At 42.0% G+C, this 15666-nt stretch overlaps 1 protein-coding gene across 9 annotated transcripts in view; it reads left to right on the top strand.

Moving 5' to 3' along the window:
• The window catches only part of BEGAIN (brain enriched guanylate kinase associated), a 597092-nt gene that overhangs the window by 487665 nt on the left and 93761 nt on the right, over window positions 1–15666 (top strand). For all 9 annotated transcript variants that reach the window (XM_069949877.1, XM_069949884.1, XM_069949883.1 and 6 more), the window contains one exon: window positions 10147–10175. In XM_069949877.1, coding sequence (XP_069805978.1) covers window positions 10162–10175 — 14 coding nt within the window. In that variant the 5' untranslated portion in view covers window positions 10147–10161. The remainder of the gene's footprint in view (window positions 1–10146; window positions 10176–15666) is intronic.

The raw sequence follows: 15666 nt of genomic DNA, 5'->3' as shown, positions 1-15666 counted from the left end.
TCGCTTTCTGTAAGTGTAATAGCGCAGACAGTGAGCGTGGAACGAGGAGGACCTGACAGGTCTGTACGCGCTTTCTCCTCACACCATGACATGTAATACAGGACTTCCTTTAGAGAAAGAGATTGGCTCAGTTCTTAGAGAAAGAGATTGGCTTAGCTTTTGAGGAAGAGATTGGCTCAACTCCTTGAGGAACACATCTGCTTTGTTGTTAGGAAGAGATCAGCTTGAGTCTTGAGAAAGAGATTGGTTTAGCTCTTTAAGGAACAGAGACTGACTTGGATTTTCAATAAATAGATTGCTTACGCTCTTCGAGGATGGTGATGGAACTTTAAACAACTGGTTTATTGTTGCACCCACTATACCAAAGATATCCCAAGTTATCCCTCTTCTGGAGACCTTGTTGATCTACTGTAAAATGTGGGTGAACCCAGCAGCAAGTATTCCGTTTCTATGATATGCCACCCCTGATGACTCTGTCCTTAAATCTATATAATGCACAGATGTTCCTGGTCATCCAGAGTGAGGGACTCTTTGTAGCCCTTCTCTACTCTGAACTGGGGTACTCCTATACTCAAGGTTCTGTACTGGGGCATTCGATAACATTTTATCTAACTCATAAAACCCCTTGAAAGCAGATTTACAGAACCTGCAAGTGTAGGCCAATATCACATTTGTTTGCTTTGATTATGCTTGTTCTCGTCTACATGTTTACTCATTTGAACTATTGCCAGACCCAATTGATCGCCTCCAGTACAGACGGATAATTGCATTAAGTCATGAAGACTAATTAAAACATGACCTTCTCTGATATCGGGTTTTGAAAAAGCCAAGTGACAATTTTCCACAATGCACCAAAGAATTGATTCTTGTCTGGCATGTGGATCTGCCTACTTGTTCAGCCACTTTGTGCTGTCTGACATTGTGGGTCTGTACAGTGGCACATTCGACATGTAGATCTCTATCATTAGGAGTCATTCACATTGCTGTGCACCAAGAAAAAGGACATCAGACTATTTTTATGGTGGTTCTATACGACTTGTATTTGCCCTAGAAGACCATCATGGAGATTAATGGCTGAAGGAATTTATTTTCTGAGGTTGACTAAATAACAATCGTGAAGTTTAGGTGAAAGCGTCTGACCTTTTAGTCCTTAAACCCTGTCGAGAGCCTCAAGAATTGTCTCAAGCAACCATCAAGATTCCCATTTGGTCCTGTTACCGAGGCTTGGATGAAGATCCAGGATCTTGTTTTTGTAGTTGACTGGATCCATTTGTCGTACATCATGACCATATCTTAATTTTTGATTAAAATTTATTCAACAACATTTTAAATTCTACAGAAAAAAAATTTACCTAAAAAAAATTTTTCACGTTGCAAGAAATCTCAACACTGAGCAGATCTTAAGGACTAATGTCAAACTTATAATTATTTGCTAAAATATACCCAAGTTGGACCAAACAAAAATGTTTTTAAAAAAGGGAAAGCTTAGATTCCGACTGAGCTCCTCTTCCTCAGATGTGAGTCAACAAGATTCAGTCAATTTCAGAGGTGAAGAGAAATGCCCTAAGCATCAGTTTTCTAAGTTCCTGGATGAGGTTACAGCCAGCGTCCTCAATCCTATCAGTCAGAACAAGACTGACTGGAAGTATGACGGAAAGACCAAAGAAAGAGAAACTCTAAAGTACAGTGCAAAAAGCCTTGATGACGTACACAGGACGAAGAACAATGCAAAGTGGAAAGAGGACGCTACCTATAGAGGCTGCCATGAAACAGATACAAGCGATAGGAGGATGGACTACCCTCACCAATCTTTGTCCATGTCCCAAACAAAAAAGGTTTTCAATAATGACCCTAAGTTTTTCCATGGCAGCTTAAATTCAAAGAGCGGAAGCCTCTGCCGGCTGGATGGAGCGTATGATCATGGAGACTTCCCGATGTATAGTCATACTTTTATTACTGAAGGACCAGATATGGTGAGCTCATTTGTTATTGTTTTATCATCTCCATCTTTTATAGTAGATGAATCAAATCCATTGTTAGTATATAGAATTAACATTGTTATCGTATAGATCGTAACATTCTAGTAATCCAACATCCATACTGCCGCAGAATTGACAATTGAAATTGGTGGGCAGACATTCTCAGGCCCATGGGGGTGCTATACATAGATAGTACAGTATTCTGTTATTTTCATGAAGGTTAGTTTTCATGGGGTTTTACCTGGAACATTTTTTACCATATTTCTTGTAGGAGGAAATTAAATACTTATATAAGTTTTTGATACAGTACTATCTCCCCTTAGACGTCTCTTCTCGAGACTGTACACGTTTTAATTCTTTTAATCTTTCCATATAACTTTAGTTGCCTGCATTTGTATTTTTTCACACACCAAGACGTCCTTTCTATGAATCAGGGCCAAAAACTGAACAGCATACTCCAGATGAGGTTGCACCAAAGCTTTATATAGCGTTAGTAATATATCCCTGTCCCAAGAGTCCAGGCCTCCTGTGATGCATGATAATATCCTGCTGGTCTTAGAAGCAGCTGACTGACATTGTGCTGTTATGTATTCTATTATCTACAAGTACATGTCAGGCTCTACTAGTCACTCTCCCAGTTTAACCCCTAGGACATATGATGCATGTTATGCAGGTTATTAGTTACAGTATGCATAATTTAAAATTTTTGTTTATTCACATTGAACTTCAATGTATTTTTTAACCCTTTCCACTTCATTTATTAGCTATTGATGGCATTTGGGTCCCTATACACAATTGAGGGCCTAAACTGGGTAATCACCATCATACAGAGTGCTCAGGTTAATGCCTCCTTAACAGACCATAGAATACGACTATATGTATAAACTGTCAAAGCGACAGACACCACTGCTCAGTTCTCACGAGCAGTTCTCACCTTAAAGCGACTCTGTACCCACAATCTGCCCCCCCCCCCCCCAAAACCGCTTGTACCTTCGGATAGCTGCTTTTAATCCAAGATCTGTCCCATGGTCCGTTCGGCAGGTGATGCAGTTATTGTCATAAAAATTAATTTTAAAATTGCAGCTCCGTGCCCTATGGGCTTATCTGTGCCCTAACTTTGCACAACCCCTCCGTCCTTCCTCCCGGCCCTCCTCATCATTAGGAATGCTCCAGGCAGATTGCCTCCTATTCGCCACCTGTGTTATCATTAAGACACCTGTGCAATGTTCAAACAGAAGTAAATGTTCCAGTGGCATTCCTACTGATGAAGAGGGTGGGGGGAGGGGGTGGTGCAAAGTTACGCCCGTAGGGCACGGAGCTGCAATTTTAAAATTAACTTTTTATGACAATAACTGCATCACCTGCCGAATGGACCACAGGACAGATCTTGGATTAAAAGCAGCTATCCAAAGGTACAAGTGGTTTGGGGGGGTCAGATTGTGGGTACAGAGTCACTTTAAAAGCACAGATAGCTGTGGAACCAGGAAAGGGGCATTGATAAACACTAGATTTCCAAGTTAGTTGGCTAGACATGGATGCTACAGCCCCCCCCCCTTTTTTTTTTTTTTAAAGGAACTCTTCAAACAAAACTATACTCTGTTTTAGTCCTCAACCAGGACCTGTGGGGGTGGGGCATGACTACTTTCTGTGCTTTTATTCCCTATGTTGTCCTTTTGCCCCGCAGGCCATACAATGGGTAAAAGTAAGTTTTTCTGGAGTATTTTTTGTGGCATAAAATCAACCTAAGGAACTGTCCAAGTAGAAGTTATTCTTACTTCTCTAGTCTACCTTGAGCAGCCATGTTGATAGCGGTTTTCCAGAATGTCCTTGCAGCTACGTGAAGATAGATTTCACAATAATTTGTACATAAACAATCTTACATTTTCCTATTTTCGGGGCCCACGTTGGGTTCGGCCTCATTAATAATGATTTTGTATAAAGAAGATGTCTGCTGTACAATACACAGCTGAGTATCAAGCAAATGCTCCCACCTCCCATCTAATTTGCTGCTTTCTGTAGTTTTCCCTCGTGCCCAGGAGGCAGCTTTATTTTCTAACAATGGCACACAATTATTACCACATGCCAGGCTTTATAAAACATTGTAGTCATAGAGTCGTAGAGGCCTCTATTAATTTCCTGCTCCACGGTTATAAATTTAATGTGACAAATGTTCTTAAAGGGGATTAAGGTTAGAAAAACATGGCAGATTTCTTCTACCGATAGCGCCTTTCAGAATAATAGGCTGCATGTAGTATTGCATTTTAAACCAATTTTTTAAGTTATTAGGACTGAGCTGCCATAACCAGGCTCGGAGTGGCCCACAGGGAAGCAGAGAAATCTCCCGGTGGGCCCTTCCCCTGGGTGGGCCCCTGAGAAGGAGGTGGACCTTCTCATTTAGCAGCTCCAGGACGACATATAATCCCCATAACAGACATGGCTAGTAGACAGTAATGGAAAAAATCAATTCATATTTTTTCCCTTGATGTACAGTAACTCCATTTCATGATGCTGTAAGTCAGCGATGGGGAACCTAAGGCCCACCAGCTGTGGCAAGACTACAATGCTCGTCATGGCTGAACAGCCAAACCTTTAACTTCCGCTGTCCAGGCATGAAGGGAATTGTAGTTTTGTTACACCTGGAGAGGCGATGGTTCCTCATCCCTGCTCTAAGGAATGTATGGAGCATGCTCAGAAGTCATGCCAGCTCCATACCCACCAGCTGTTAGCAGCTTATAGCCATGGCTAATAGCCCGCACATAGTAACTATAGATGTTGGTTATACAAGGGTCCAAAAGCAGTCAAAAGCGCACAGCACCACATCTGTCTGCACATCATTGCCTTTGCTTGGCTTCCATGGCTGCCATGTGTGCACTGCTCTTACAGCCTATACTAACAGACCTCCAGTAAGTCAATACAATACAAGTCCCCTAGGTAGACATAGAAAAAAAAAGTTTTTAAAAATATGAAAAAAAAAAAAAAAAAAAACTTTTTCAGATAAAAAGTGTAACAAAAAAATGATACCTATAAGATATCACAGTGTATGAGAATGTCAACACTATTAAAATAAATAAATGTCTGGTCTATGGCAAAAAAAAGTACTAATAAAGCACTGTGCAAAAAAAGAGACCTCTTACTAATTATAGTTGTCAAAATAGGGTTTTTAAAGGGATTCTGCAATTCGAGTTCCGAGCTGCTTCCACTGTTAGGACAAAAATAAACATGGTACCTGTCATATAGCTGCTTGTGCTTCTATAACGTAACATACAAAAGTGCATTAATTCTCTGGTGCAGTGTGAGAGATTTTCCCAACCCCCCTTGCTCCGCCCTTTCATCCTTATCCCTACTTGATTGACAGCTGAAAGCTGAACCCCAGGTATAGAAGGGGAACAAGGAGTTTTTACAGCCTGCAGCACTTCAGGGATTTTGGAAACGCCTCTTTGACTCTACACCAGAAAATAAAAGAAGTTGTGGAAGCACAGAGTGCTATAGAAAGGTACCACTTTATCTAATAAAGGGTGACATTACAAAGTGCAATTTGTCCCAAGAAAAGTAACCCTCACATGGCCCTATGAATAGAAAAATGATAGTTAGGGCTCTTAGAAAGGAAGGAGGAAAAAACAAAACCCCAAAATTAAAAATTAACCTAGACACTGAGGCATAAAATGATGCCTATGGGACTGGTTTAAAAGTGCAGTCACACGTACAGGATCTGCAGCAGATTTGATGCTGTGTTCAGTTATTTAGATCAAATCTAACGCGGATCATAAAAGCCAAATCTGCTGCAGCATAAAATCCACTGCGACACGGTGTGTGTGAAGCTACCCTAAAACAGTTTTGCATCAGAAATATTGGAAAGAGAACCCTATATCATCTGGTATGAGTCTATGGAAATAAAAGACTTTGTGAGGTTGTGCTAACCAGGCAGAAATCTCATTTTATGCTCTAGTTAGTTTCAAAGCTGCATTAAAAAAATATGCCCCCTTGTATCACCCTACTGTAAAGTATCTCATTTCTTAGGGAGCAAGAGAGCAAAGCGCAGTCTACTCATATTATAAACCATAAGAGGGGACCAGGGGGATGTGAGGAGAATTATGAATGCAGCTCTGGTGAATGTTGGTTAGTTCAGAGGAATTTGTTACATCTGCGGGCAGCTTAAAGAGTCTACCCATCTGGGACACTTGCTGCGTATTCACAGGACATGCCATGAATGTCTTCTAATTGTGGGTTCAGCCTCTGGGATCACCACCTAACTTAAAGCGACTCTGTACCCACAATCTGCCCCCCTAAACCGATTCTACCGTCGGCTGCTTTTAATTAGTTATTGTCCTTAAAACAACATTTAAATTTGCAGCCCTGTGTCAAACTGGCATGGCCTTGAGTCTCTGTGCCCTAGGCCTGCGATGTCCCTCCACTCCGCCCTCTTCATTATTAGGAATGCCCCTGGCTAGGATTTCTTCTATTCATCACTTGTCTGAACACTGCACATGTGCCTTAACAATCCAGCACATATGCAGTGTTCAGACAAGTGATGAATAGGAGGAATCCTGCCTGGGGTATTCCTTTGATGAAGAGGGTGGGGAGGAGGGACGGAGAGGCGTCGCAGGCCTAGGGCACAGATACTCTAAGCCACGCTAGTTTGACACAGGGCTGCAAGTTTAAAAGTTGTTTTTTAGTACAATAACTGCATTACCTGCTGTGCAGACCCCAGGACAGGTCTTGGATTAAAAGCAGCTATCCGAAGGTACAAGCGATTTGGGGGGCAGATTGTGGGTACACAGTCGCTTTAAGACTGAGGGCTTCTTGGCCCCCTCCGGCCTAGAGATGATTGAGAAACGGATGAGGCAGATGAATTATGGAACATGTGTAACTTCCATTAACAATTTATGGGAGAGGCCAGGAACCCCTTAATCTAACAATAGTTGTGGTTCCTAGAGGTGGGACCCCCCCATCTATGAGACATTAATGGCATATTATATGTTACCGATATACTGTACATCCTTGCTGCATTCACTTCTGTGTCTTGTAGTGCTTCAGGTTGTATGTGTTAGGATTTATTCTGTTGAAGCAGAGAATTAGTACAAATGTCACCTGGAAGTTTTCCCATCTTGTAGTTTAAGTCAAACAATCATTCTCCACCAGATTCAATTTACTGTGATGACCAAGATGTCAAAGTAAAGGTCATGAATTGCCAGGTTGCCTAGAGGTACATAATCGATGTATATACCCAGCTTGTGGAAGCAGCCATTGCTCCACAGATACATGGCTCCCATAAAGAATGCATTATACAAGATACTGCAGAGATAGCATCAGCACAGGAGCCATAAGGCAGCATTGTCTGAATTGGGGTCTGTTCACACGTACAGACTCGCTGCGTAAAACTTGCACAGAACTCACATGAAAGTAGCTGCGTTTTTTGTGGTGTTGAACTCGCCTGTCAAAATCAGGTGAAAATCTAAACTCGCATGTAAAAATCGCACCAAACACGCAGCGAGAATACACATAAATTGACTTAATAGCAATCAGTGTCGCTGTGGATTTATGTGCGAGAAACTCACAGCGATAAATACGCAGCGAGTCTGTACGTGTGAACAGACCCTTAAAACATAAAAAATTTACAGATGAGCGTATGCAGCTCCTACGCAGAGATATGTGTCCCCAGCACACTAGTGCTACTATTTTTTTTTTTTTTTTTTAACAAAGATACCTTTCTCAGCAAAATCACCAATCACTGTGGATTCAGCATTTTCTTCCTATTGGAAAATGGTAACATCAAGTTATCAATTTATTCATACATTACCAGGTGGTATAACAGAGGAACAGCATCTCTATACTACACCACACAGGACACGTCCTCTATACTAACACCACACAGGACACATCCTCTATACTAACACCACACAGGACACATCCTCTGTACTACACCACACAGGACACGTCCTCTATACTACACCACACAGGACACATCCTCTATATTACACCACACAGGACACATCCTCTATACACACCACACAGGACACATCCTCTATACTACACCACACAGGACACCTCCTCTATACTACACCACACAGGACACCTCCTCTATACTACACCACACAGGACACCTCCTCTATACTACACCACACAGGACACATCCTCTATACTACACCACACAGGACACCTCCTCTATACTACACCACATAGGACACCTCCTCTATACTACACCACACCACACAGGACACGTCCTCTATACTACACCACACAGGACACATCCTCTATATTACACCACACAGGACACATCCTCTATACTACACCACACAGGACACATCCTCTATACTACACCACACAGGACACATCCTCTATATATTACACCACACAGGACACATCCTCTATACTACACCACACAGGACACCTCCTCTATACTACACCACACAGGACACATCCTCTATACTACACCACACAGGACACCATCCTCTATACTACACCACACAGGACACATCCTCTATACTACACCACACAGGACACATCCTCTATACTACACCACGCAGGGGAACACCTCCTCTATACTACACCACACAGGACACATCCTCTATACTACACCACACAGGACACATCCTCTATACTACACCACACAGAACACCTCCTCTATACTACACCACACAGGACACATCCTCTATACTACACCACACAGGACACAGCATACTCTATACTACACCACACAGGACACATCCTCTATACTACACCACACAGGACACATCCTCTATACTAAACCACACAGGGGAACACCTCTTCTATACTACACCACACAGGACACATCCTCTATACTACACCACACAGGACACATCTTCTATACTACACCAAATAGGTACATCCTCTATACTACACCACACAGAACACGATCCTATATACTACACCACACAGGACACATCTTCTATACTACACCAAATAGGTACATCCTCTATACTACACCACACAGAACACGATCCTATATACTACACCACACAGGACACATCTTCTATACTACACCAAACAGGACACTTCCTCTATACTACACCACACAGGACACATCCTCCTCTATACTACACCCCACAGGACACATCCTCTATATACTACACCACACAGGACACCTCCTCTATACTACACCACACAGGACACATCCTCTATACTACACCACACAGAACACAGCATACTCTATACTACACCACACAGGACACCTCCTCTATACTACACCAAACAGGACACATCCTCTATACTACACCACACAGGACACATCCTCTATACTACACCACACAGGACACATCCTCTATACTACACCACACAGAACACAGCATACTGTATACTACACCACACAGGACACATCCTCTATACTACACCACATAGTTCAGCTGATAGGGAGCTTTGATCTTTTGCCAGTTTGTACACTGTATAAGAGATTCACAATGCAAATCATCCATAAATGATTCATTTTATGTGAAACAGTTCCTAATAAGGGCAAGTAATCCAATTGCCCCCGAGACGTCACGTACAGCAGCCTGTATTCTGTGAATGACATTCTCCCAGCGGTTGTCACCCTGTGCTGACAGCTCCTGAAATGTGTTGTGCCAAATGCAAGTAAGCGACTATAAATTTGCTTCCCCCTCCTCTGCCTCCTGTTATTGACACCTCTGACATTAGATTAAGAAATGACTCCTGTTCCAATTTCCTAACCCAATATACAGACTGCAGCTTCCCCGGTGATAGGAGAAGATCCACAGAGCAGGAATATTACCCTGCAGCCGGTGCTACATCTCCTTCATAGACAATACGCTTCAACTTTTTTTTTTCTTCCTCTGAGCTATCCAGCAAGCGGCAAACCTGTTACTTGCTTATTCTCCTTCTCCCTCTCTCTCCCTCTCGCTCTGTGTGTGTTTTTTTATTCAGTCTTTGCTCTACTACTGAGTCATTGTGCTGCTTTTGGCTGGTGGGTCTTACATGGTTTTTCTGCACAGTGCGGATTTTGCTCCTGAGTTAATCGTTCAATGTTATTTTCTGCTAATGCAGATGTGATTCCCTTCACTGTCGCTCTCTGTACACTTGCTTAAAGAGAGAAGGAGAAAAAAAAACACATCAATAGGGCTTGGGCTATGCAGAAATCTGAAGACTAAAGCCTCTGACTATCATTCATATGAGACTCCTGTTTCATTTCTTCTAGGCCTCTGCTGCAGAGATGGAGAAAATCAGGTAAGTGACCCTTTATTTCCTATTAAATTCTATGCTGTTTCCCTTGCAGCTGAAATTTCCAAGAATTATCATCTGCAATGGAGAGGGGGGTGTTATCAATTGCATTGGTTTATGCATTAATACATAGATTCTTTAATACAGTGATTTGATCAATGCATTATATACATATCTGCAGAACCCCCTGTGGGTCTGTCATTGAACCATTCCTCTTCTGTTAGGAAGAGGCTTCCAGATCCCGATAAAGCAGCTGCCCCTGTGGTTTGCTTCTGTCTATGCTATTCGCTTGCTGGCATGTGTCGTGTGTCCTATGTATATTCCTGTAAAGCAACAATGTAAATGTATCTCTTTGTATAGCCGTCTCATTGTATCGTAGAAGTCTCCTTGTGTTTTGACTCGAGATCTGATGCTCTCCAGGCATAGAAGCTCCCAGAGCATCGCTGTATAATAATCATCACCCTGCGTTTTAGCGACCTGAGCCACCAAGGCTAAATACCTTCTACTGTGCATAAACACTAAATAAATTGCCTTCAGCCGCCTCATCCGGTGGTGATGATGCCACATTCTCTGTGATTTATGGCTCCAGAGTTTAGAGAATTTCATCACATAAAGTTCTTTAAGCAGATTCAAGGCTGGAAAGTTTTAGGTTTTTGTAGGTGGTGGGTTCATATGTGGAGGGTGGTTGGCCAAAAAGTTGGCAAAATATGGGCTTTATCTTTGGGATGGTCATTTTTATGGAACTGTATTGTTGCGGAGGGGTAGGGTCATAACAGGAGGTTGTTGTCTGATGGGCATAGGGTTAATTAGTGGCCGAATTATATGTAAAGTGGTTGGTATTCTGTTGGTCTACTGGTTGGTAAGACATGCACTTTATCTGTGGGATAGTCTTTTGGGATCAGGGTTAGTATCTGGTGAGTTCATATCAAGGCTGGTCAGAGTGCTGCGAGTTGGTTTTATGGTTGCTAAGTCATGAGAAAGATCATTGTGTTGGGCAAAGGGTTGGTGTGTGTCAAGTTTACATGTGGAGTGGTTGGTGTTGGCAAAAGTTTGGTAAGTGGTGGGTATTATCTTTTGGATTGTTAGTCTCTTTAGAGTAGAGTTGGTAGGTGATAGATTTGTGTCGGGGTGGGCAATACACTGGTAGATTCAAAGGGAAAGATCAGTGTGTTGGGTATAAGTTTGGTCCCTCAAGAGCAGAGGTGGTAGGTTCATATCAGGGGTGGGTAGTTGGAGTGTTGAGTAGTTGATAGTCATGAAGAAGGATGAGTGTGTTGGACATTAGGTAAAGGGGTTGTCCGGCAATCTGTGCTGGTGCATATAAAACAATAAATATGGTATCCTTACCTGTCCATGTTCCCTCTGTGACCTCCTCTGGTGTCACTAGTGCCCCCGCTGGCTGCAGAGCCTCCACTTCCGTAACAAACTTGTCTCGGGAGTGACAGCCCGCCCAGCCAGTCATCGCCCACGGAGCTGCCCCGTCTTAATATGTCTCTGAGGAGGACACCAAGGAAATGTGGACAGGTAAGTATAACCTATTAATTGTTTTATATGCACCAGCAGCAACAAATTAAAATAAGCTGACCACTGGACAACCCCATTAAAGTGAACCTGTCAGCACTTTAATACTTTCCAGGTGACAGGTTCACTTTAAGGTTGGAAGGTGGTGGGCTTATATGGAGTGGTTGGTTTTCTTGTTGGACAAAGGCATAGTAAGTGGTGAGTTTTAGTTGTAGGAGGTTCATTTTCCTGGGAACAGGATTTATTGATGAGGGGTTCATGCCAAGGTTGTTCTGTATGTTGAGCATTTGATAGGTGGGAAAGCCCTGGATGAAGGTCAGTGTGTTGGGTGTAGGATTATCATATGGAAGATTATTGGTTTTGATTTTTTTTTTTTTTTTTGGCATGGATTTTTTCTGTTGCGAACAGTGTGCGTAGGTGATAGGTTCATATCCAGGATAGTCATTGCGTTGGGCACAAGTTTGAGGTGTGGTATTATATAGCTATATATGGCTGTGGTCACTGTGCTGGTAAAAAAAAAGGCTTATAAGTAGGAATAATACATGGGAAGTGATGCTCAGTGCATTGGGGATAGGGGTAGTAGGTGCTAAGTTTATATGTAGGATATTTAGAGTGTTTCTGGGCATAGAGGTGATAACTGGTTGTATCATGTGGGATGGTTAGTGTGTTGTTGGGCAACTGGGTTGATGATGGGTTTATTACTTGGATATGATGGTCGGTCTATTGGGTATAGGGTTCATCATTAGTGGAAAATGTGTGATGGTTCTTGTGTTATTGGACATAGGCTAGGTGGGGTATAGTCAAGTGGGTTGATAATTATTGTTTAATATTTCTGATGGTTTTTAAGGGGCGGCTTTGTAAGAAGTTGAGTGCGTTGTAACAGTGTTCTAGATATAGGTGGTAGGTTCATAAATGTAATAGTCAGTGTTGTGACATAGAGTTGTAAGTTATGAAATGTTTGTGGGATGGTCAGTGAGGTATTGGGCACAGGGTAGATGATGAGGTCATGTGTGGGATGGTGAGTGAATTGTTGGACACAGGGTACATGGTGAGGTTATGTGTGGGATGGTTGGTGGATTATTGAGCACAGGGTAAATGGTGAGGTCATGTGTGGGATGGACAGTGGATTATTGGGCATAGGGTAGATGGTGAGGACATGTGTAGGATGGTGAATGGATTATTGGTCATAGGGTAGATGGTGAGCACATATGTGGGATGGTCGGTGGATTATTGAGCATAGGGTAGATGGTGAGGTCATGTGTAGTATGGTGAATTGATTATTAGGAGTAGGGTAGATGGTGAGGTTATGTGTGGGATGATGAGGACATTATTGGGCACAGAGTAGAGGGTGAGGTCATGTTTGGGATGGTCAGTGGATTATTGAACACAGTAGATGGTGAGGTCATGTGTGGGATGGTCAGTGGATTATTGGGCACAGAGTAGATGGTGAGGTCATGTGTGGGATGGTCAGTGGATTATTGGGCACAGGGTAGATGGTGAGGTCATGTGTGGGATGGTCAGTGGATTATTGGGCACAGGGTAGATGGTGAGGTCATGTGTGGGATGGTCAGTGGATTATTGGCACAGGGTGGATGGTGAGGACATTATTGGGCACAGTTTAGATGGTGAGGTCATGTGTAGGATGGTCAGTGAGTTGTTGGTTGCATGGACAATGGTTGAGTCATATATGAAGTATATGATAACAACAGCATTAACAAAGAAATCACACAATGCACATACTCTGTAAGACTGGAGGCCAAGGCTCAGGCCTTAGGAGTGCATGGACAAGGTCAGGCCATCAGACTAAGAGCCTTTTGTCTTTTACTTTTCTTCACTGAATCATGGCCATGCATTCCTATATGAGAGTTTCTATAGGGAAGATGCTAAACTGTTCTGTGTTCAGACACATACAAAAGATTATACGAGGACATCACGGCTCCTTTTGAAACAGTAAAACCAGTCATCTGACATTCTTTATACACCATCTTGTATTGGTGGTCTCAGTAAGGCTGTCTGGATTGGCTGGGGGTTGTAGTTTGGCAATAGCCAGAGAGGGACAGGTTTTAGAGGTTTTGGACTGAAGCCAGATCTCTTATATTTTAAACTTTTTTGAAACTTTTTTTTTGTATTATTACTGTATAACCAACCATTTATCGCTTAAAGGAATACTTCACATTTAGGCAATACTATATAACACCCAATGGTTAACGTGTGCACAGGATGATGAGTAACATTATAAATCCTTCTCCTCTTTGCACTGTATGTGAGTCACGGGACTTTCTGATCCATTCATGTCTAAAGCAAATTCCTAATCAACAGAAAGCAAAGCATTGTGGGAACTAAAAGTTCATCAAAGATAAAAGTTTATCTGTTAGGTCACATGACTGACAGTGGGGTGGAGCTAAGCAGCAGAATTTTGGATTCAGCTATGGATAAGGCAATTTGATAAAAAGACTAAATTGTTTGTATTGTCTATCATGAGGTTCCAAATCACAGAAGAATCAATTGAAAATTCTTTTGTATCCATTCTTTCTATTTTATACCATAAATACAGCGTTGGTTGAGCAAGGAGAATGTACATGGAAATAAATAGCAGTTTCTTAGTGTAACGCAGTATATACTCTAAGTCGTAGTGTTGAAAAACCATGTGCAAAAATCTGTCATTTATTTGTTAATATATCTATGTAGAGTAAGGGTAGGGAACCTTGGCTCTCAAGCTGTTGCAAAACTACAATTCCCATCATGCCTGGACAGCCATGGCTGTCCATGCATGATGGGAGTTGTAGTTTTGCAACAGCTGTAGAGCCAAGGTTCCCTACCGCTGATATAGAGGTTGATGCTCCAGTTTACAGTTTACAGATCCCTTTCATAGGCATACACTCAAAGCTTTTACCATACTGTTTATATGTATGATCCCCAGCTGGGAGTTGTAGTTTTTCAACAGCTGGTGAGTCACTGGATGTTCACAGAGACCTAAATTGTAAAGTTTTGTCTACCTGGAGCCAACACTAGGGGAGCTCAAGAGTGTACTGCATACGTTATACAAAAAAGATGAATTAATAAATTATTAAGCACAGGATGTTGGATTAAGAAATTATATGGTAATAAATGGTGGACATTATTTCCGGACCCTTATTTGAGCTTATTTCTCTAGATTCAAGCATATGGTAAATGTGCAGCCTCACCACATTACAGCCTTCCCTTCCTTCTGAATGAAGCTGCAATAATGGCGTCATCTATTATTTATGCAGCCTGCTATACATGCCCCTGGCTGCATCTGTTTTCCTGCATTAAGTGAACAGTTTAACACCCCATTGGACTCGCCTGTCAGACCCGTACACGGTAAATCAGGCCCCATGCCTCCACAACAAGACACAATTATTTTGTGCAGGAAACATACCCCCAAGATACAGTCAGAGGGGGGAAAAAAGACATAATGTAATCCCGGCAACAGGTCATGAAAAAGATGTTTCTAATGAAGAATCCGGGTGCGGGAGAAGCTTCTTCCTGAGTAATGAGCGGCACGTAACCAGTGTGCACCATTGCTATGGAAATAGCTATCACTAAGCAGTGTGAGCATTTGTTTATGCTGTGGAGATACAGCACTGCAGATCACTCCTACAGGGTCTGATGGTAAAACTGCATCACTGGGCAACTGAGCTAACACTTCACTCATGTCTGCTGACTCCTGTCCTCATATCTGAGACTATTTACTGGGAAGCTATTATCACTCTATCTCTATATATGTCCTATCTATCTGTCTGTCGGTCTATCTATCTATCTCCTATCTATCTATCTATCTATCTATCTATTTATCTATCATCTATCTCCTATCTATTTATCTATCTCCTATCTATTTATCTATCTATCTATCATCTATCTCCTATCTATTTATCTATCTCCTATCTATTTATATATCTCCTATCTATCTATCTATCTATCTATTTATCTATCTCCTATCTATTTATATATCTCC

The sequence above is a fragment of the Dendropsophus ebraccatus genome, chromosome 13 (genome assembly GCF_027789765.1).
Source record: "Dendropsophus ebraccatus isolate aDenEbr1 chromosome 13, aDenEbr1.pat, whole genome shotgun sequence".
NCBI lineage: Eukaryota > Metazoa > Chordata > Amphibia > Anura > Hylidae > Dendropsophus > Dendropsophus ebraccatus.
This window is presented reverse-complemented; position numbering and strand designations above follow the sequence as displayed.